The 24,232-nt window shown below is 36.9% G+C and overlaps 1 protein-coding gene across 3 annotated transcripts in view; it reads right to left on the bottom strand.

Annotated features, from left to right (window-relative positions):
* OTOGL (otogelin like) overlaps positions 1 to 24,232 on the bottom strand; it is a 157,199-nt gene that overhangs the window by 39,142 nt on the left and 93,825 nt on the right. For 2 of the 3 annotated variants that reach the window (XM_082350722.1, XM_082350723.1), the window contains 6 exons: positions 21,169 to 21,336; positions 19,139 to 19,417; positions 17,041 to 17,158; positions 12,933 to 13,012; positions 12,583 to 12,624; positions 2,075 to 2,148 (listed from right to left, as the gene is read on the bottom strand). In XM_082350722.1, coding sequence (XP_082206848.1) covers positions 2,075 to 2,148; positions 12,583 to 12,624; positions 12,933 to 13,012; positions 17,041 to 17,158; positions 19,139 to 19,417; positions 21,169 to 21,336 — 761 coding nt within the window. Of the gene's footprint in view, positions 1 to 2,074; positions 2,149 to 12,555; positions 12,625 to 12,932; positions 13,013 to 17,040; positions 17,159 to 19,138; positions 19,418 to 21,168; positions 21,337 to 24,232 lie in introns of all 3 variants that reach the window. The other variant, XM_082350724.1, reaches the window with a different exon arrangement.

Below are 24,232 nucleotides of genomic sequence, written 5' to 3'. Positions count from 1 at the left end.
AAAATTTTCTGTGTATAAGTTGTATCAACTCCCAGAAAATGAAAGGAGATAGAAGAAAACTAAAACGCCTAAACAACACCTAAACCACCTAAAGAATCTATACCTTCCACTATACTGAAAGAATCTTTAACAAGGTCACCATTGAACTCCACATTGCTAAATTCAATGATCAGTTCTCAGACCTCATCTAGCTGACCTGTTAACATATTTAGTATAGCTTATTACACCATCTTCCTTAATATTTTCTTTCCTTGGCTTCCAGATCACCTACAATCTCCTCCATTTTCTCCTATTTCAGTGGTTACTATCCTTTGCATGTTTGTCATTGTTTCTCAATCTGTTGAAGTTGTAGTGGCCCTTCTCTCTTCCCTGTCTTCACTCAATCCCTTTGTGATCTCATCTAACCACAATTTTAAATACCCTTTATCCACTGAGAATTATAAAAATTTCATCTTAACTTGATCTCTGCCCTAAACTCCACTTGTGTTCACCAGATCTCTATACCCAAAGCTTTTTGATGTCTAAGAGGAATCTTAATCTTTACGTGGCAAAACTGAACTCCTGGCTATACCCACCCCAGACCTTCACTTCCCACAATTTCCCCATCCTGATTAATGCCAACTTTATCCTTCAGTTGTTCAAGGCAAAACTCTTAGAATCCTTAATGCCTCTTTTTCATTCACACCTCACATCTAATTCTTCAGCAATTTCTGTAGCCTCTACCTTCAGAATAGATCCAGAACCCAGACATTTCTCACCATCTCCAATGCTATCACCTGGTCCAGATCACCATCAATCTCTTACCTAAATTCCTGCAGTAGCCTCCTAACTGGTTCTATTATCTCTTTACACCCTACTCTCAACACAGCAGCTAAAATGATCCTGAAACAGATCAGATCATATAATTCCTCTGCTCAGAAATCTCCCTTTTCTCTTCCTGTGTCATTTAGAATGAAAGCCACAGTCTTCACAATCATCCACCAGGCCTTACATAATCTAGTTTATTTCCTACTATTTCCTACTATTATTACATAATCTAATTTATTTCCTACTATTTTACTCCATACTATTTTACTCCTTGCTATTCTTTTATTGTTTTAAGATGTTAGGTACATTCTCAGCTCAGGGCTTTTGCACTTGGCTGGCCCCTCTGCCTGGAATGCTGTTGCCCTGGTTCTTTGCGTGGTTCACTCTTTCACTTCTTCAGATTTTCTGCTCTAAAGTAACAGTCACTTTCTCAGTGAGGATCATTTCATTGAAAATAGTTTTATTTTTCTCCTGAGCAGCAATCTCTAGAATTTTACATAACTTGGTAATTTATTTTGCTTATTGGCTGTTTCAGAATCCAATAAAATGTAAACTCCATAAAAGCAGGAATTTTTGCCTGCTTTTATATTGTTTTATTTATGGTACCTGAATAGTTCCTAGCCAGAAATAGTGCTAAATAAATACTGGTTGAATAAATCATTGGTTTATCAGAACAAGTAGCATATTTGGAGTAAGGAGATAATTTCACAAGTTTCAGCCAGACAATTACTAGCTCTGGGATTCAATGACCTTATCTTTTTTTGCTTACTAGTATATATTTGTCATCTTGCACTGTGCCTGGCATATAGTAGCTGCTTAATAAATATTTTTGAATGCCCAAAGAGAAGCCCACAATATACTCTTTATTATTATAAAGAATTATTATCATTAAAGAATTATTAAAGAAACATAATTATTATTAAGTTAATAAATTATCCAACTAATAAATCAATAAATAAAAGTATTAAGTTATCACACATAATTATTATTACAACTAACTATCACACAATTACTACTATTAAGGAATCATCCTTAAGACTTCATTTGCATTGTATTTGTTTTTCTTAGTGTGACCAGAGTCTAATTAATAAGAAATATCTGACAGTTAAGGAAATAAAATTGTTAAAATGTAATGCTTATTTAATTTAGCAAAGAAAGACTAGAGAGCATACCAAAAGAAGTTTAATAGCATCTGGATAGTGATACAGAAACATGAATAGACACAATAAGGAAATGACAAATAGCTGAAGAGATTACTCAGTCATACCTCACATTCCAAACCTGTCGTAGGTGTTAGCTTGTCAAACGCAGTGAAGTCTGATGGAGTAATCATTTCTGGACCTGAAGGAAATGAAGAGGTCCCCTGCATTAGTGAAGTGGTATTGATCATATATAAAACTCATTTGTGATAGACACCATGCTAAGAAATTTTATATAGATTATTTCATTTAATTCTAACAAGAACCCTGCGAAGTAGATAATAATATTATTGTCATTTTACAGATAAGGAGACTAAGGTGTAGAGAGGTAAGCTGGTGTCAGAGGCAGAATTCGAACTTGGCAATTTTGATTCCAGAGCACTAGCTTTTAAGCACCATCCTAGAAACATCTTCACTGCCTTGTTGGTGTCAACACAATTGTTTGAACAGGTAGAAATATCAATAGGATCGCTAAAGATTGCTCAGGAGTTACAAATTTTGTTGCATTTCTAAAATGAGTAGTGAGGCTGATTCATTTCCCTGGTGAATCTCTAAAATGTTTTCCTTGCAAGCAGAATAGTTGATGCTGTGGACCACTGGAGACCCCAGTTGGTGGGTGTGGCGAAGGAGTTATCCATGGAAAGGGAAAACACAACTGGTAAACACATTTGTAAGACTTCTTCCAAAGCTTTTTGTTAGTACTAAAGGTATCTCTAAAATATTCAAAGTCTGAAGGACTGTAGAAGAGTGAAAATGAATGGCTGAAATTTTGTCTAGCTGTAACTGCAGTGTCCATTGTTGATACCGTCTAAAAATGACTATATTAGTTTCCTATAACTGCTGTAAACAAATGATTACAAATTTAGTGTTTTGAAACATTACCAAATTATTATCTTGTGGTTCTGGAAGTCCGAAGTCCTAAAATCAAGATATCAGCAAGGGCTGTACTCCTTCTGGAGCCCCTATGGAAGAATCTGTTTCCTTGCCTTTTCCAACTATGGATTGCCTGAATACTCATGGTCCCTTCTTCCATCTTCAAAGCCACAGAATAATATCTTCAAATCTCAATTTCTCTCTCTCTCTCTTTCTCTCCCTCCCTCCCTTTCTCCTTCCCTGCTGATTCTGACATCTAACATGTGATACCTTCTCTGACTCTGACCCTCCTCCTTCTCTTTTATAAGGACCCTTGTGATTACATTGGGCTCACATGGATAATCCAGGATAACTTCCCCATCTCAAAATTGTTAACTTTATCACATCTGCAAAGTCCCTTTAGCATGTAAGGTCCCATATTTATAAATTCTGGGGATTAAGACATGGACATCTTTGGAGGGCCATTATTCAGCCTACCACAATGACATTAGACAAAACTTTTTTTGTTGTTAAATAAATTCCATAAATAACCTTAATTTTGTACTTATTTTATGGCTTCTAACTTACAAAATAAATGAAGTAGAATAAAAATTCCCATTGCTTGGTCCTATAAACAGTGTTCATGGTATACTAGATGTTGTATCTTCTAGAGAATATGATATTTTTACAGACTTAAATATCTTCATTTCCATCATCATAAATGTTTGAGCATAGTAATAGCAGACAAAGTTCCAGCCCAGAGCAAGCACAGAGTCATGAAAAATTCTGATAACTGGGGGTCTGAGTGGTCTCAGCAATAAAGTAGTCCATTGTTTTCTAAAATCATCAATGGGTTATAAGCACTGTCTTGGGGTAGAATTATAATAATCAAGCTTGTCGTAATAACTGTAGCTTTGTAGTAAGTTTTAAATTGGAAAGTATGAGTCCTACAACTTTGTCCTTTTTCAAGATTATTTTGGCTATTCTAGGTTCCCTGCATTTCCATATGAATGTAGGGTCAGTTTGTCAATTTCTGCAAAGAAGTAACTGGGATTTTGATAGGTATTGCATTAAATCTATAAATAAAATTTGGGAGTATTGTCATTTTAGCAATATTAAGTCTTCCAGGAACATGAGATGGCTTTCCATTTATTTTGATCTTCCTAATTCCTTCAATAACATTTTGTAGTTTTCACTGTACAAGTCATATACTACTTTTGCCAAATGTATTCCTACATATTTTATGCTACTGTAAATAGAATTGCTTTCTTCATTTCATTTTTAGATTGTTCATTGCTAGTACATAGAAACACAATTGATTTTAGTCACTGGTCTCTTTTTCTGCAAGTTTGTTGATGTATTATTATTTGCCCATTAATTAGTGCTAACAGGTTTTAGTGGATTCTTTAGAATAATCTGTATACAGGATCATATCATCTACAAATAAAAATAATTTTACAGGGTAGTTTTCTTACTCCTGAGGGTCATGGAGTAAAATCTATCTCCCCAATATAGTGACCACGGTACTTTAAATTGTCTTAGATGTTTAAAATATACAATGACTATTGTTTTGGGGGGATATTACAGAATGCAAAGTAGACAGCAGTACTTAGAGGAATTAACAGTGTATGTCCCAGATTTAGTACATGCAGTGTTATTCTAAACTTATTCACACCGTAGATTATACAACACAGGGAAAGTACCACCAGCCCCTCTCAAAATATGCTTTAAACTATACTAAATTCACGATGCCTAAAATTTTACAGCAGTAGAGTAATTCCTCATCTCTACAGTGCTAATAACAAGACCTCTCTCTTTGTTTTCTCAGAAAGATTTAATACATGCAAAGTCTGTACTCCAATGCCTGACACATAGTTAGTACTCAGTAAATGGTAGCTATTAAGAATAGGGCTAATGAGTTGGGGAGGAACCAAGACGGCGGAGTAGAAGGATGTGCTCTCACTCCCTCTTACGAGAACACCAGAATCACAACTAGCTGCTGGACAATCATCGACAGGAAGACACTGGAACTCACCAAAAAAGATACCCCACATCCAAAGACAAAGGAGAAGCCACAATGAGACGGTAGGAGGGGCGCAATCACAGTAAGATCAAATCCCATAACTGGTGGGTGGGTGACTCACAGACTGGATAACACTTATACCACAGAAGTCCACCCACTAGAGTGAAGGTTCTGAGCCCCCCGTCAGGCTTCCCAACCTGGGGGTCCGGCAACCGGAGGAGGAATTCCTAGAGAATCAGACTTTGAAATCTAGTGGGAATTGATTGCAGGACTTCGACAGGACTGGGGGAAACAGAGACTCCACTCTTGGAGGGCACACACAAAGCAGTGTGCACATCGGGACCCAGGGGAAGGAGCAGTGACCCCGGGGTGACTGAACCAGACCTACCTGCTAGTGTTGGAGGGTCTCCTGCAGAGGCAGGGGGTGGCTCTGTTTCACCGTGGGGACAAGGACATTGGCAGCAGAAGTTCTGGGAAGTACTCCTTGGAGTGAGCCCTCCCAGAGTCTGTCATTAGCCCCACCAAAGTGCCCAGGTAGGCTCCAGTGTTGGGTTGCCTCAGGCCAAACAACCAACAGGGAGGGAACCCAGCCCCACCCATCAACAGTCAAGTGGATTAAAGTTTTATGGAGCTCTGACCGCCACAGCAACAGTCAGCTCTACCCACCACCAGTCTCTCCCATCAAGCCTCTTGGATAGCCTCATCCACCAGAGGGCGGAGAGCAGAAGCAAGAAGAACTACAATCCTGCAGCCTGTGGAACAAAAACCACATTCACAGAAAGATAGACAAGATGAAAAGGCAGCAGGCTATGTACCAGATGAAGGAACAAGATAAAACCCCAGAAAAACAACTAAATGAAGTGGAGATAGGCAACCTTCCAGAAAAAGAATTCAGAATAATGATAGTGAAGATGATCCAGGACCTCGGAGAAACAATGGAGGCAAAGATCAAGAAGATGCAAGAAATGTTTAACAAAGACCTAGAAGAATTAAAGAACAAACAAACAGAGATGAACAATATAATAACTGAAATGAAAAATACACTAGAAGGAATCAATAGCAAAATAACTGAGGCAGAAGAACGGATAAGTGACCTGGAAGACTGAATGGTGGAATTCACTGCTGTGGAACAGACTAAAGAAAAAAGAATGAAAAAAAAATGAAGACAGCCTAAGAGACCTCTGGGACAACATTAAATGCAACAACATTTGCATTATAGGGGTCCCAGAAGGAGAAGAGAGAGAGAAAGGACCAGAGAAAATATTTGAAGAGATTATAGTTGAAAACTTCCCTAACATGGGAAAGGAAATACCCACCCAAGTCCCAGAAGCGCAGCAAGTCCCATACAGGATAAACCCAAGGAGAAACACACCGAGACACATAGTAATCAAATTGGCAAAAATTAAAGACAAAGAACAATTACTGAAAGCAGCAAGGGAAAAACGACAAATAACATACAAGGGAACTCCCATAAGGTTAACAGCTGATTTCTCAGCAGAAACTCTACAAGCCAGAAGGGAGTGGCATGATATACTTAAAGAGATGAAAGGGAAGAAACTACAACCAAGATTACTTTACCCTGGCAAGGATATCATTCAGATTTGATGGAGAAATCAAAAGCTTTACAGACAAGCAAAAGCTAAGAGAATTCAGCACCACCAAACCAGCTCTACAACAAATGCTAAAGGAACTTCTCTAAGTGGGAAGCACAAGAGAAGAAAAGGACCTACAAAAACAAAGCCCCCCAAAATTAAGAAAATGGTATTAGGAACATACATATCAATAATTACCTTAAACATGAATGGATTAAATGCTCCAACCAAAAGACACAGTCTTGCTGAATGGATACAAAAACAAGACCCATATATATATGCTGTCTACAAGAGACCCACTTCAGACCTAGGGACACATACAGACTGAAAGTGAGGGAATGGAAAAAGATAATCCATGCAAATGGAAATCAAAAGAAAGCTGGAGTAGCTATACTCATATCAGATAAAATAGACTTTAAAATAAAGAATGTTACAAGAGACAAGGAAGGACACTACATAATGATCAAGGGATCAATCCAAGAAGAAGATATAACAATTATAAATATACATGCACCCAACATAGGAGCACCTCAATACATAAGGCAACTGCTAACAGCTATAAAAGAGGAAATCGACAGTAACACAGTAATAGTGGGGGACTTTAACACCTCACTTACACCAATGGACAGATAATACAGACAGAAAATTAACAAAGAAACACAAGCTTTAAATGACACAATAGATCAGATAGATTTAATTCATATTTATAGGACATTCCATCCAAAAACAGCAGATTACACTTTCTTCTCAAGTGCGCACGGAACACTCTCCAGGATAGATCACATCTTGGGTCACAAAACAAGCCTCAGTAGATTTAAGAAAATTGAAATCATATCAAGCATCTTTTCTGACCACAACGCTATGAGATTAGAAATCAATTACAGGGAAAAAAATGTAAAAAACACAAACACATGGAGGCTAAACAATACGTTATTGAATAACCAAGAGATCACTGAAGAAACCAAAGAGGAAATCAAAAAATACCTAGAGACAAATGACAATGAAAACACGACAATCCAAAACCTATGGGATGCAGCAAAAGCAGTTCTAAGAGGGAAGTTTATAGCTATAAAAGCCTACCTCAAGAAACAAGAAAAATCTCAAGTAAACAATCTAACCTTACACCTAAAGGAACTAGAGAAAGAAGAACAAACAAAACCCAAAGTTAGCAGAAGGAAAGAAATCATAAATATCAGAGCAGAAATAAATGAAATAGAAACAAAGAAAACAATAGCAATGATCAATAAAACTAAAAGCTGGTTATTTGAGAAGGTAAACAAAATTGATAAACCATTAGCCAGACTCATCAAGAAAAAGAGGGAGAGGACTCAAATCAATAAAATTAGAAATGAAAAAGGAGAAGTTACAACAGACACTGCAGAAATACAAAGCATCCTAAGAGACTACTACAAGCAACTCTATGCCAATAAAATGGACAACCTGGAAGAAATGGACAAATTCTTAGAAAGGTATAACCTTCCAAGACTGAACCAGGAAGAAACAGAAAATATGAACAGACCAATCACAAGTAATGAAATTGAAACTGTGATTAAAAATCTTCCAACAAACAGAAGCCCAGGACCAGATGGCTTCACAGGTGAATTCTATCAAACATTTAGAGAAGAGCTAACACCCATCCTTCTCAAACTCTTGCAAAAAATTGCAGAGGAAGGAACACTCCCAAACTCATTCTATGAGGCCACCATCACCCTGATACCAAAACCAGACAAAGATACTACAAAAAAAGAAAATCACACACCAATATCACTGATGAATGTAGATGCAAAAATCCTCAACAAAATAATAGCAAACAGAATCCAACAACACATTAAAAGGATCATACACCACGATCAAGTGGGATTTATCCCAGGGATGCAAGGATTCTTCAATATATGCAAATCAATCAATGTGATACACCATATTAACAAATTGAAGAATAAAAACCATATGATCATCTCAATAGATGCAGAAAAAGCTTTTGACAAAATTCAACACCCATTTATGATAAAAACTCTCCAGAAAGTGGGCATAGAGGGAACCTACCTCAACATAATAAAGGCCATTTATGACAAACCCACAGCAAACATCATTCTCAATGGTGAAAACCTGAAAGCATTTCCTCTAAGATCAGGAATGAGAGAAGGATGTCCACTCTCACCACTATTATTCAACATAGTTTTGGAAGTCCTAGCCACGGCAATCAGAGACAAAAAGAAATAAAAGCAATACAAATTGGAAAAGAAGAATTAAAACTGTCACTGTTTGCAGATGACATGATACTTTACGTAGAGAATCCTAAAAATGCCACCAGAAAACTACTAGAGCTAATCAATGAATTTGGTAAAGTTGCAGGATGCAAAATTAATGCACAGAAATCTCTTGCATTCCTATACACTAATGATGAAAAATCTCAAAGAGAAATTAAGGAAACACTCCCATTTACCACTGCAACAAAAAGAATAAAATACCTAGGAATAAGCCTACCTAGGGAGACAAAAGGCCTGTATGCAGAAAACTAAAAGACACTGATGAAAGAAATTAAAGATGATAAAAACAGATGGAGAGATATATCATGTTCTTGGATTGGAAGAATCAATATTGTGAAAATGACTATACTACCCAAAGCAATCTACAGATTCAATGCAATCCCTATCAAATTACCAATGGCATTTTTTACGGAACTAGAACAAATCATCTTAAAATTTGTATGGAGATGCAAAGACCCCGAATAGCCAAAGCAGTCTTGAGGGAAAAAAACAGAGCTGGAGGAATCAGACTCCCTGACTTCAGACTCTACTACAAAGCTACAGTAATCAAGAAAATATGGTACTGGCACAAAAACAGAAACATAGATCAATGGAACAAGATAGAAAGCCCAGAGATAAACCCACGCATCTATGGTCAACTACTCTATGACAAAGGAGGCAAAGATATACAATGGAGAAAAGACAGTCTCTTCAATAAGTGGTGCTGGGAAAACTGGACAGCTACATGTAAAAGAATGAAATTAGAACACTCCCTAACACCATACACAAAAATAAACTCAAAATGGATTCGAGACCTAAATGTAAGACCGGACACTATAAAACTCTTAGAGGAAAACAAAGGAAGAACACTCTTTGACATAAATCACAGCAAGATCTTTTTTGATCCACCTCCTAGAGTAATGGAAATAAAAACAAAAATAAACAAATGAGACCTAATGAAACTTCAAAGCTTTTGCACAGCAAAGGAAACCATAAACAGGAAGAAAAGACAACCCTCAGAATGGGAGAAAATATTTGCAAACGAATCAACGGACAAAGGATTAATCTCCAAAATATATAAACAGCTCATTCAGCTCAACATTAAAGAAACAAACAACCCAATCCAAAAATGGGCAGAAGACCTAAATAGACATTTCTCCAAAGAAGACATACAGATGGCCAAGAAGCACATGAAAAGCTACTCAACATCACTAATTATTAGAGAAATGCAAATCAAAACTACAATGAGGTATCACCTCACACCAGTTAGAATGGGCATCATCAGTAAATCTACAAACAACAAATGCTGGAGAGCATGTGGAGAAAAGGGAACCCTCTTGCACTGTTGGTGGGAATGCAAATTGATACAGCCACTATGGAGAACAGTATGGAGGTTCCTTAAAAAACTAAAAATAGAATTACCATATGATCCAGCAATCCCACTACTGGCCATATACCCAGAGAAAACCATAATTCAAAAAGACACATGCACCCCAATGTTCATTGCAGCATTATTTACAATAGCCAGGTCATGGAAGCAACCTAAATGCCCATCGACAGACGAATGGATAAAGAAGTTGTGGTACATATATACAATGGAATATTACTCAGCCATAAAAAGACACGAAATTGAGTCATTTGTTGAGACGTGGATGGATCTAGAGACTGTCATACAGAGTGAAGTAAGTCAGAAAGAGCAAAACAAATATCGTATATTAACACATGTATGTGGAACCTAGAATAATGGTACAGATGAACCGGTTTGCAGGGCAGAAGTTGAGACACAGATGTAGAGAACAAACATGTGGACACCAAGGGGGGAAAACTGCGGTGGGGTGGGGATGGTGGTGTGCTGAATTGGGCGATTGGGATTGACATGTATACACTGATGTGTATAAAATTGATGACTAATAAGAACCTGCAGTATAAAAAAACAAACAAACAGTAAAAACAACTAATACTAAACTTTCTTTGGGTTATTTGTATGGAAATATGTTAATATAAATGTTTCAGATATTGCATGAAATTTCTAAAAATCTGATATGTTCTGGTATAATGTTATAAGTCATAACTCTAGTTATTACTTTAAAATGTATATCTCAGAAATAACTAAATTTCCTTGTCAATTGCATTATTATGAACTTTCATCAAATCTTTAACCGTGGTCATTTTTAAGCCTTTTGTCATTTACAGACAGTTCTGGGTGTACTCTGATGCTTTTGCTAAAATGTTCCTATAAAAGAGTTTCATCTTCAAGGAATTCATGGAAAAGACTCTGACAAGTACAGGTTTCTGGTAACTGACTGTACTGCTGAACTGAATGAATAAGCATTTTCAGAACTCTAATGGAAAACTGATGAATTCATAAAAGTGCTAACAAAAGATCAAGATAAAAAAATTAATTACATGGGACTGAGTGAACTGATGAGGATGATTATAATCTTTGTGGCTTCCTGTTTGAATTAAAAAAAAAAAATCCCACAAGGACTCAGAGGCAAAAACTATACAAATCAATTTTCACTGCAAAGTAAAGGAGCTGTTACAGTGGAGGATTACTGGACTGAATGCCAATATTATGACATAGTATGAGTGTGTTTCGTGTTTGGTAATTGCCATCATTGTTGCTTTTGTTGTGGTCATCCATTTACAATGCTTGGTGTCAGTTTATTTATCTCTTGTAAAAATAAAATACAGTGTGTGTGTGTGTGTGTGTGTGTGTGAAAAAAAAAAATAAATAAATATCATAATTTTTTAAAAAAAGAAAAAGAATAGTAGTAATAGCGATGATTGTAGTGAGACTATTATTTGGAAGATGTCACAGGACTTATTAAAATCCTCCAGTGATTCGCCATGGCCTTCAGAAAAAAACACAAACCCAACAATTTCCTGTCATGGGCCATTTGTGATCTGGCCTCTAAACATCTCTTCCACACCACCTCTTAGCACAATTCCCCCACACCACACTCTCAAGGTGCGATGACCTGCTTGGAACCCCTCTGTGTGACAGGTTCCCTCTCGGCCGCAGGCCTTTGCATGTGCACACATTTCCTCCTTCTCCTAGCTATCCACCTCTGACCTTCTGTTACCCAACTGAGACCACACGTCCAAAATAAGTATAAGACCCCTCCTGCTTACCGCTTGTACTTACTCCTACTGTAATATCACGACAGCCTATGGACTATTCGCTGTTTTAGGGTTGGGGCTGTGACTTGTTTACCGTTCTCCCTTCCTCCCCCCTCCCCACCCCCAGTGTCAGGACAGTACCTGGCAGTGTTGACACTCAATGAAAGCTTGTCAGACATATTTAAAGAATAAATATCTGAATTTTTCTAAATTATAACCCCAGGAGATATAATACATTCGGTTTGTCAAGCCTCACTGTGAGTGGATTTATTCAATCCTTTCCTGAGGCAAGTTTCACAGGGAGGGAGCGAAGTGAGGGTCTGAGCCCAGAATGCCTCCTCCAGAGGCTGGGAGAGAACACAGGAATGACAATAAAAGTGCTTAAAGGATGACTTCATTTGCCTCAAAGTCTCTTCAGCATCAACTTAGTCACTGTGAAAATTTAATCAGGATTTAGTAAAAGCTAAATTCTAGGCAAAGACGTGAGGGAAGTTCTTATTATCTATACTAACTGAAATGGGACAGAGGTGGACCAAAGGTGGAAGCCATACTGAAAATGTGGCTTGTTGATCCAGTGAATAGCTACTTAGTGAGATCAAAGTGACTGCTGGGTTCTCTCGTGGATGGGATAGTACTAACACCAGCAGCTGTTTAGGAGTGCCAAGATTTAAATTACATGATGCTAAGTTTAGTGTCTAAAGTTGTAACGATACCTGTAAACATGGGTAGAGATGGCTTACCTGGAGAAATTAATGCTGGTTCTGTGGGAATCAGAGGTATGCCTACAAAGAAGCAAAGATACTCTTCTTTAATCTGTTTTGCTTAAAGTGAAGCCCACATAGTTCATATAAGGATGTTTAGCTTTAAGGAAAATATTTTGGGAGAAAGGATGCAGGAGGAATGTGAGAGCAAAGACTTACATGGTTTAGAAAGTAATTCAGAATCCAAAAATTTTGAAAAGGACAATGAATAAGAATGTCATGAAGGTTTATTGTCTGTCTAAAACTTCTGTTCATAGTCACTTGCCATCATATAAAAAATATTCAAGTATTTTACTTTTCAGAATAAGTGAAGTAAGGTTCACACTTACAGTCTTCTGGGTAAACACACTTGAGAGTGACTTCATCAAGGATCATACTTTTAGGGCAGTAGGGCAAGCATCCTTCAACCCTTTAAATGAAAAAAAAATTAAAGTAAGAAAAAACTTTTAATATAAAAATATATTACATTTAATATAGGAAACTAAGATACAGTTTTCCTAAAATTCTTCTGTTCTCCTTGTCAAGCACTAAGCAGTGCTCTGCTTGCTATTATTCCATCATACCTCATTGTATGAAATCACAAGCTAGTGGATGATAAAGAAATATTCATGACTGAGGCAGAATCTGAACACAGAATATTCAAAACATACACTTATGTTTGGGACACACTAAGGCCATGTTCTGTAATTGTGATTTTACTCTATGTTCATCATACTGTTACTTTCCTATACTCCCCCACATGTAAGCAGAGAGACACACTCTTTGAATATCCATAAGGATGTTGGTAGAACAAAAACAGGATGTTCAGGGGCTCTCCCTGCTGATTATTAAGCCCTGAAGTCATCGAAAAGTAACTAGGAATCTCTGGGTGGCAGAGATGGAGGTGGGACATGCTCTTCTCTGAGAACAGGGAAGGGGGTGGCAGAGGCTGCAGTTCTCAAGAGCCTCAGGGCCTGTGCCCAAAATAGTGGCTGTGCTCTGGGAGGAGGTTGTTGTATATGAGCCTAAGGAGACTGAATTTCAAGCCCCAAAACATCTGGTCTTGTGTGTGGCCACATGAAATCAGGAGGCCCACATTTCAAGAAGCATGAGCTTGGGAATCGGGGGCCAAAAACAGGCAGGACCATCCTGAATGCTTATCCTCTAAGGGAATGAAGCCAAGATAATGACTGAGATAAAGTCTTCCTTCTCATTCAGTTGGGGCTCAGAGTCCAGTTTATTCTGATTCAAAAGAAATATATCCTTCATGTACAACCAATTATTAGATTCATACATACTAGAGAGAATTACTGTACATATAGTTTAAAAAAGGCTTGCTTATCTGCCTCTCAAATACACCGGCAGGCTATGATACTAATTTTAATATTTTAAAACATTTCCAATTGCCTTACCTATAAAGTAAAAAATTTGGACCAAAAATACAGCCCCTTTCCAATTCAGTGTGGAAATGAACTAACTTGACACTAGGGGCACGTGTTGCCACCAGAGGGCACTCGTTCATGGAAGGAAATCCAAAACCAAGAAAAGCTAATTTCTCTTTTAACAGAAGACCCTTTGGCCATCTCTTGGATACTTCCTTCACAAATTTTTTTTAAAAACATTAATAGCTCAGCTTACAAGACCAATTATTTATTTCATAAAGTGAACTTAAATAATAAAATTTTAACCAGTATATGATATTCCTATCCTACTCTAAACTCTGTCAAGCGAAAAAGAAAAAGTTACTAGATTACTGAAAATACTAGGGCCAGCTGGTTATCCTCACATTAAGTAAACATCATTTTTTACGCAACTCAATTATCCTGCAGTTGCTTTATGCAAGTCAAAACCACAGCTATCGTTTTAAAATCATCTTCCAAAACCCAGTAACTTGTTCCTTTAAAATGTCGTCATGGTTGCACACAGCAGGGTCCTCTTTATTTTGTCATACAACTGGTAATCTAGTCAACGTCTGACTGATAAATATGCCTCAGATGTAGAACAGTTCTTATAATAGGTATATTATGTAATAGGGATAGCTCTACTTACATATGGGCTCTGTGGTATGCTAGTTGGCATCTTTTCTCAGAAAAGTTCTCATTTCCACTAGATATTTTTATTTTCAACACTTGCTATGTGCCAGAAACTGAAATCATCTAGAACAAGCAGGGTGGTTCTGCTGGGGACTTGGAGGAGGCGTGCAGGGCTATGTTGACACGCCAGCTCAGTACTTGAGTCTCCCCTCAGGACCTCAAGTACCAGGAGGAGCCATAATGAGGTGCCTCAGCCCAGGGAACCGGAAGAAGTAGAAAGGAAATAGTGGTCAAGACAGAGATGAGAAACAGCTTGGCAGGGGTGAAGTTTCACGCCGAGTCTCTTCTCTGCGTTCTAACTATACCAAAAAAGAAACTTCGGGGGAGCTACAGACCAAACAATGGAAGCACTGAGGATCTGGGTTCAACCACCCTGGAGACTGGGTATGCCACAAGAAATAAACTAGCCAAATGCCACTTCAGAATATAGCTCCGTTTCCTCCCCAGTGCCAGGGCTGGCCTTGCCCCTCTTTCTTCCTTCCTCCCCACGTGCTCTCCTTCCTATGGGGCCTCTGTTATTTCCCCTCCTCCCGATGGCTCCCAGAAGAGACAGGAAATAGGTTTGTGAATGTGAGGGGTCCAAGTGAATGGTGAAGACTTCTTTTCAGAAAGAACTGGTTGTTTTTTTTAAGAAAATAAACAGAAATATCATTTCCTTCTCTCTGTTTCCATAGCACCTGTTACCCAACAGGATGTAGTTGTTCAAACTCTGGCTCTACTGCCTGCAAACTGTGTGGTCTGAGGCAAGTTGCTTAACTTCTCTGTGCCTCGGTTTGTTTTCTCTTCTGAAAATGGGAATAATGAGATTACCAGTTGTACAGCACTTAGCACAGTGTGTGTCATGCTGTAAATACTTCAATGTGCTAGTTGTAGTGGTGGTTATTCCTCTAGCCCTCTTTCCCCTGTATTGTCAATTATCTGCTATTGTTCCTGTCTTCCTCCTAAAGACTGTGAGCTCCTTGAAATAAGGGCTACATCTCATTTACTCATATGCCAGAACCTTTTCTAGTGCCAGTGTTTGTTGTAGAGCAGAAGCTCATAAATGACTAATAGAAAATGATTCTTTTAAAAATATTCCCTCCTACTACTGTTGCATTTCTCTGTTCTCCTTTACAACAAAACTCCTTAAAAAAAAAAAAAAAAAAAGCTGTTACATTGCTTATCTCCATTTTGCCTCTTCCTATTCTCCAGATCACCAAATCCAACGAACAATTTTCAGTTTGAAATTTAAAATCTTCAAAACCAAATTCCTGGCTTTTCCTCCAAACTGCTCCTCCTAACATATTCCTTATCTTAGTAAATGGCAACTCAGCCCTTCTGTTAAATTGAATCATTCGAGTTTGTTGATATTTGACCAGTTTTGACCACAAAAAATTGCGATTTCATATGATTCTGAAACCTACAAAATGCTGAGACCTGAACTGGAGTCCTTAACTCCTCTTTCTCTCATAACTGACTTTGACTCTATCAGCATCCCTTATGGCCCTAAGTTCAAAATATATCCAGAATCTGTTCACTTCCCACATAACCTCCAGGGCTACCAACCTAGTCAAATCCCCTTCATGTCTTGTGTATTACTGCCCATTTCTGCCCTTGTTCTTCCCCTCACCAAAAGTCAATGCAATAGCCAGTGTAAACATCTTAAAAGATCCTGTCACTCCTCTGCCCAAAATACACCAGGACGTTACTCAGAGAAAAAAAGTCCTCACAACAGGCTACAAGGCCCTATATGATTCGCCCACCACTATGATTCTCTGCTCTCTTTTCCTACCTCTCAGTTTTGTTCACTTTGCTCCAATTAACTGGCCTCCTTGCTCATCCTCAAGCACACCAAACACATTCCCATCTCAGGACCTTTACACGTTTCTCAGATTGAAAGGCTCTTTCCCCAGATATCCACATGGCTAGTTGCCTCACTTCCTTCACATCTCTTACTAGATGTCACCTTGTCAGCCTATTCTTCCCTGACCACCCTACATTAATGAGCAAACACACACACACCTGCCTTATACTCCCTGTTTCCCTTACCTTCCTTTATTTTTCTCCATAATACATAAGTCCATCTAACAATATATTGCATTATATATTTACATTTTTATTTTTTATTCTCTGCCTAAATGCAACAAAATGTTTAAGCTGCAGAAAGGTAAATACTTTGTTCAATACTGTATCCCTAACAGCTAGAAGAATTGCTGGCATATAGCAGACCCTTAATAACTACTGCTTGAATAAAACAAAATAAATTCGTGAATGAGTATCTAGAACAAATTATTGTTAAGAATTTTTTTAATCTAAAAAAAAAAATCACTGAGAGCAGAATCTGCTAATGCTAGAATCTGTTCATGAATGGTTAAACATGACTTACGGTGGAAGAAATTTACATGCTAGAGCTGCAGGGTCACTACACGTTTTAAAACAGGGAGTGGCACAAGGTTCATATCTCCATTCACACATCCTCCTGTAAGGCACTGCTGCCTGGATTTCTGGGGAAAAATGAAATTTAGATTGTGTACAAAAAATGGACAGCTTGAAAAATAATGATTTATGATAGTAAACCTTTAGGGTTTGATCTTTCTTTGATTATAATGCTGTGGAAAAGACAGGGCTATAGGGAATTAAAAGCATTGTAATTGCTTGCTGTTCAAAGCATTTCATGCTCAGGTCGAATATCAAAATGTTAGTTTACCTTCCAAACATTTAAAAAAGCAAGAGGTGCAGGAGGCCAAGGAAAATTCTAAATCTTCTTCCTTTCTTTATGTTTAGTGGGTGTTCATTGATCTATGTATCATGATAATAGCATACACTTGTTTGGAATTTTACTTTTTGCAAAATAATTTTTTGTCCATAATTTTATTTTATCCTTGCAACAATCCTGTTGCGTGGGTATTACCTCCATTTTATAAATGAAGAATTTGAGGCTAAGAGGAGCCAAGTGACTTGCCAAATTCAAACAACTGGAAAAATGACAAGACCAAAGACATATTTATTGCCTGACATCAGACGTAAGGAAAACACTCCATCTTTGTTCTTCTCACAGAATTTAGCTCATTGCCTTGTACATGGTAAGTATTATCTAATGACAAAAATGAATGAACAGGTTTTAATAATACATGCTTGTAGCTATAAAAACCTTCCTTGACTGAAGATTTTTCTCCTGCATACTCTGCTAATATTTTCCCCTTCCCACATCATAGACCAGTCCTTCTGCAGCAATCCAAAACTATCTCTGAAGGAGAGAGCTCCATAAGGGAGAAAGTTCAGGAAGCAGGTTATGTTTCTTGGACTTCAGATACAGAATTCAATTCCAAGGTATGAGAAGGAAAATAAGTCTTTCTGGGAGGCATCTATGCATTTAAATATTAAAATACTCATTAGACCTGGGTTACTAGGATCATGGGGCATGAGAGAGGGTTGGTTCCAAGACTAGAATAAACCCCTAGTGTATCCTAGGTTTGGGAAGCCCACAAAGATGAGTTTCTGAGATTTTGATGATGCCATTGGCGGCAGTTGTCCAAAGCTCAGGTAAGGCCACTGGGTCTGGTTCTAATGGAGCAGATTTGTGTATTGGAGAGGAAATAAAGGCTTGCAAAATTCAACTTTGAAGTAAATTCAAGTAAAAATATCACGCTCACTCTATAGAATGTTGTATAGCCATGTCAGTGACTCTTTTTCTCATGAGTCCAAAAACCCCATTCAATAGGCAAAAATTTGAAGCTCAGTTTGAATGTTCCAAAGAGATTTATAGAAATGTATCCACAACAAAAAAAGGCAAATGATTAGCTCTCTTAGACTGACTTAGAAGAGTTTGTTAGAATGAAAATTTGTTTGGGAGACCCAAGGCAGATATCAAGCTCTTAGATTTTGAAAATAAAGCATGACTTTTAAACACTGGGTAAGGCAGTGAGGATTCCTCTCTGAAATTTAGAAAATTCAATAGCTATAGAACAGCAAGGGTCTCTAGAAATAAGACCAGGATTCTGCTGAACCAGAAAAATCTTCTAGAGGTCAGTGGAACCAGACTCCGTAGTATTCAAAGAACAGAGTTAACACATTGTTTTTATCATTAAGAATCAAACTATATGAGAAGTTGCCTTCTAATGAAGGAAAAGGTAGATACAAAACTAGACAACAAGGAGACATGGGTAAGTTCTATTTCCAAAGCCCAGACAGCACTGAAAGTAATCATTGAGGCAATCATAAAAATAACATCATTTAAGGCTATTCTAAACAATTTACCACATTAACTTATGTAATACTATAACCCTATGAAGTAGGTATTATTATTTCTCCCATTTTACAGATGTGTAAACTGAGAGACAGGTTAAGAAACTTACTAAGGTCATAAAAGGTCATGCAACTAATTATACACATTAAAAATGATTTTTAAATTAAAACCTAATAAATATTCTGTCATTATTTAAGTTATCTACTTAATCTGTATTTGAAGATCTCAGGAAACATACCTTCTATGCTGAAGCTACTTAAATGTTTAAATTCTTCAGAATCATCATATTTTGATGCTTTGGCACTAGAATCTGTCAATATGATGAAGAAGCCTTTCTTGCTGTATAACTCAAAAGCACTGTAACCAGGAATCCAGAGGCCCTGATGGTGAAAAAATGTGGCTCTCCGATGAAAGGCGGAATTCACCTCCCACAGTTTCAGACTAAGAGTGTCATCATCATGGACATAGAGAAAGTAGTTTGGCCTTTCGGCAGATTCCAAGGAAACAAGTGCCAATGCTGTAAAACAGAGCAGTGTTTGACAACTCCCTGGGTTCTCTGGAGAAGGCAGATCATCAGCACTGGCATTATAAAATTCATTTATAAAGCTGACAAAAACAGAACTGCACAATTGTCATACATAGTTCATGCCAATCTCAAAGATTTCAGAAATGAATTATAAGATCTCTAAAGGAAAAAATAGTATTTTAATGCAATGCATAAAGTGACAGCTCCAAAAGTATTCAGTCTTTGATAAGTTCCATTTTTTAAAATAATTGATCATGTCTTTGGGGGAAAAAAAGAAGTATCAACTTAGGACCCCAGAATGTACAATCCCATACAAATAGTTGAACAGTTAATTGGACACACATTTGTACTTGCAAGCTTTAACATTTTCAAATGTACAAAATCTACAAATGGCTAAATTGGATGATAGAAAAGAAAAAGAGGACAGAGAAGCAGAGCAATTTAAACATGGTGCTGCATTTCAATATCACTGGATTCTTAATGAGCAAATGTTCTTGCAAGTGATTTTACTGCATTAAGAAAAGACTATTTGCTCAACATTATTGTCTATTTCCCAAGAGATGATGAGAAAGCTAATGAACAACTACAAAGCATTTGAGAAGTGTCATGCTTTTTTGTTATGCGCTTTAAAAGTTTCCCTTATATTTATAAAACCCATGGCATAAGTTTCTTCATTGAGATTTTAGATTTAATTTCTTAAACCTTAATTTCTTTAGGTCTCAATTCCTTAATTTAAATGTACTAGGATTTTTCTATTAAAAAAATTAATTTTTGTAAATCATACAATGAAGAGCTCTCTCAAATCCAATAAACGATTCCAAAGGCATTTATTGTGTCCTAAAACTTACAAACCCCTCTGCTGAGCACTGGAAAATGCAAAGAAAAATAAAAGATATTTTTATAAGAGAAAAAATATATAACTAATATATAAATTAGAACTTTAGACTGTGATAGGTGTTTTCACAGATTAAAAAGAATTAAAGGAGCTCTTTTTACAAGAATGGAGCAATTTATTTTAACTGGAAAATCAGGAGATTTCTCTGAATAAGTGAAACTTAAGTCGGATTCATTCATTCAATAAATATTTCCTAAGTTTATAGAACACACCATGCATGGGTCTAAGCAGGGTAAGAATAGTAACAATGTAGCCTGAACATCATGGATCAGAAGGGAACACCAACCACCAGGCAGAACAGGTGCCAAGTGGATACGACCAGTATAGATCTACAGGGGCAAACCAGTAAATGTGGTGCCAGGTACCATGACACACAAGGCCACGTAAGAAAAACAGATCATCTCAGTGACTATCTAGACTTTGATTTATGGTCTTAATTTAACTTCCTTGATATTAAATCACAACTTTTTTTCTTTTACTTTAATCTGGCATTAAAATCTTTCACATGTTAATTATCAGCAGACTATTTTTCAAAAATTTCAAATTAAGTTATGTGATTAATGCTATGAAAACTGAAGCTGTGCTTTATTTGGAACCAAAAACTCAACCAAACAATTGCATTCTAATTGCATCTATATATGCCAATAGATAAACAAAGAAATGATTTTATATACAAAAGAGAGAGCTAGTTCGTATACCAGTGTCTTATTTTATTTCAAATCCTTTAGAGCACCTAGAAAAATGTCATAAACATATTAGATTCCCCAATTAATATTTACTGCATGAATAAATGAAAAAAGGTCAGTGGAAAACTAAATTCTTATTTTCAGTTGGAAATTATACTTACATGATGCCTTCTCTTTGAAAAGACCTGGAGTGATCATAAAATTAAAAAATAAATCGCCATGAATACTACTTCTTGGCAGAGAGAAAATGCTTCTACTGGTCATATTGGCCCCCAGAATAAGGCCAGTCTGCCCATAACTTGCCAGCATATATGGTCCTTCTCCAAGCCCTAGTTAAATGCAAATGAGAGAATTATAAGTTGGCATAGGATTTTTACATTTCAAGCTGTCATTTCAATGGAATAAATTCTAATACCAAAAAATACTCTGAAAATTACTGAGCAAATTAAACATTCATCAGTAACATAATAACAACTCTTTTCAAAAAGAATATGTTATATTGATTTGGAATATATACATATGTAGAATATGCAGTTTAGAATATATATATACATGATTGTGTATGTGTATATGTATATGTACATGTATACCTAGCGGTGATGGATAAAAGGTTGACTTAAGGGCTTCCCTGGTGGCGCAGTGGTTGAGAATCTGCCTGCCAATGCAGGGGACACGGGTTCGAGCCCTGGTCTGGGAAGATCCCACGTGCCGCAGAGCAACTGGGCCCATGAGCCACAATTACTGAGCCTGCACGTCTGGAGCCTGTGCTCCGCAACAAGAGAGGCCGCGATAGTGAGAGGACCGTGCACCGCGATGAAGAGTGGCCCCCGCTTGCCACAACTAGAGAAAGCCCTTGCACAGAAACGAAGACCCAACACAGCCATAAATAAAATAAATGAAATAAAATTTAAAAAAAAAAAGAAAAAAGAAAATGCTCCCTATTAAAAAAAAAAAAAAAAAAGGTTGACTTAAGCTTTCTAGACCTCAAATTTTCTCACCTATTTGAAGATGTTTGTCTAGGTAACCTTTCACTCTAATATTCCAAGACTCTAATCTACTCTCAACAAACTTAAGCTTAGTTCTATCAATGGTAAGGTATTTTGATAGTCTTCTAAAAATCATCTCTCCTTAATAGGTTGCATTACATTAACACAGAATTCACAGACATGATATACAATATTTTACTATTTTGGGGATTACTGAATTTCATCAGTGAGGTATGTCTATAAAGAAGAAAATAAGATGATGCTGAACAGAGAAGTCATGGGTCATTTTACTTATGCTATCATTTCCATACACTTCAATGGTTTCATATAAAGTGAAAAATATATACTATAGTAAAAAAACTACTTAGTGTAGAACCAAACCTGAAACTCAGTCAAAGTAGTATTCCTACAAACTTCACCTTATAAAGAAAACTATATAAATTAATTTTAAAATTCACTGATATTAAAAATAAAATTGATGCGTTAAGTTTTATGGTAATAATGTCAGTTTACCTTCAACACAACCTCTATCACATTTAATGTTTTAAAATAAGTGAGGTACTATAAAACTTTGAGGTTTCTTCTGAATTATCTAAATTACATAATTATTAGCTGTGTACTTTTACAGGTATATGTAGATATTTACGTTGTAGGTTATGTAAAATGCTAATATAGGTGCAATAGGTGGTTTCAGAAAAGAACAATCTGGTTACTCTCAGTGAATTTCACTTTTCCTCTTTTCTCCAATTTTTATCTCAAGGACAGTTTTCCTTTCCCAGCCTACGCTTAAGATGGATGGAAAAAAATTCAAAGAAATCCACAACCTGGGTTTTTTCCCTTTCAGGATGAAGACCAAGCCTAAGAGAAGGGGAGAAGATAATTGGATTAGAGCGTTACAAAGTCTCCCAAACAGGAAGGAGAGCAAGAACCAAAATTTCCATCATGAGGAACAGGAGAAGGTAGGGATTATAGGACGAATTATCTTCAAGTGCTGTCCCATCCACTGACTCATCAGCTGAGACACTTCACCACTGAGCAGCTAGGGACACTTCTAAGCCATGGGGAAGGAGCTTTAGGAGGGACTCAGACACCTTGAGCGCACATGGAGCTTTGAAAACCTCTGCCCCCCACACCAAGATGGAACTGAGCAGATGCAGTGAGGAATTTCGCTATAAGCCTGGCAGCAATGGTCTCCCCACCGCTGTTACAAATATATACCCTGCACAGTTTCTCTATGAGCCAAAGTCTACAACGTCCAAGAAAACTATATCATTAGTCTCCACCACCTACTAGCTCATTTTCTAGGGAAGACAAGAGCAACATAAACTTCCAAGATGAAAATATACACCAATTTAGATTTGTGTGAATATGTAAATAATGTACAAATAGGTATATAAACATGTAAATTATGAGATTCAATTCAAAATGAAGACAACATATACAACTACAGCTTGTGGGCTTCAAGCACCCTCACAGATGTCCAAGAGAAGAACAGGAGAAAGGAGATAGACCACTAAACAAAATATTCTCTCCCCTACTGCACAAGTACCTTCCTACAGCAACCTGAAGAGACAACTGTCATCTGAGAAATCCATTTGTATAAAAATCAAAAGCTCCTGAATTGATTCCCAGTTGATGGATATCTTGTGTCTGAATTGTTTTCCTGCATTTTCACTAGCAACTGAGGGACAAAAGTCACTGACTTTATCATCAATTTTCTGCAGGGAGAATTATAATTTCACTGTCTACTAAAAGCAATCATTTCCTGTAGTGATTATTTAAGCACAGTATTAAGAATATCTGATCTAATAAAATCACTCTGAACTTAAAACTTGCACAACAATTTTTAGCAGGATCTTGAAGTCTTACTCCCTACAGCAATAGAACCTTTATACTTTTATCAAATGCCATAAAAATGAAGATACTAGAGACAGTCATTTTGTGAAGGATTATTGAACTTATCTCAGTAGTAACCTCTGAATTTTCCTACTTTAAAAAATTTTTTCCTCCTACAGAATCACAATCATTTATCTCTGCATTTGCTTTGAATAATTTAAGTATTTTAATAACATAGAGTCCAGAGAAAAATGCCAGCTATGAATGTCCAAAGAAGACTAGGTAAGTTTACAATAGTTGTGAAATTATTTGAGATGAAACAAATTAAGAATACTCATTTAAAACTTTTTTCTTTTTATTACTATCAACAACTCCCACAATTCTTTATTCCCCTTAAGTTATC

This window comes from Balaenoptera borealis (genome assembly GCF_965194805.1).
Source record: "Balaenoptera borealis genome assembly, chromosome: 13".
NCBI lineage: Eukaryota > Metazoa > Chordata > Mammalia > Artiodactyla > Balaenopteridae > Balaenoptera > Balaenoptera borealis.
Note: the sequence above shows the minus strand (reverse complement) of the source record. Positions and strands in the feature narration are given on the sequence as shown.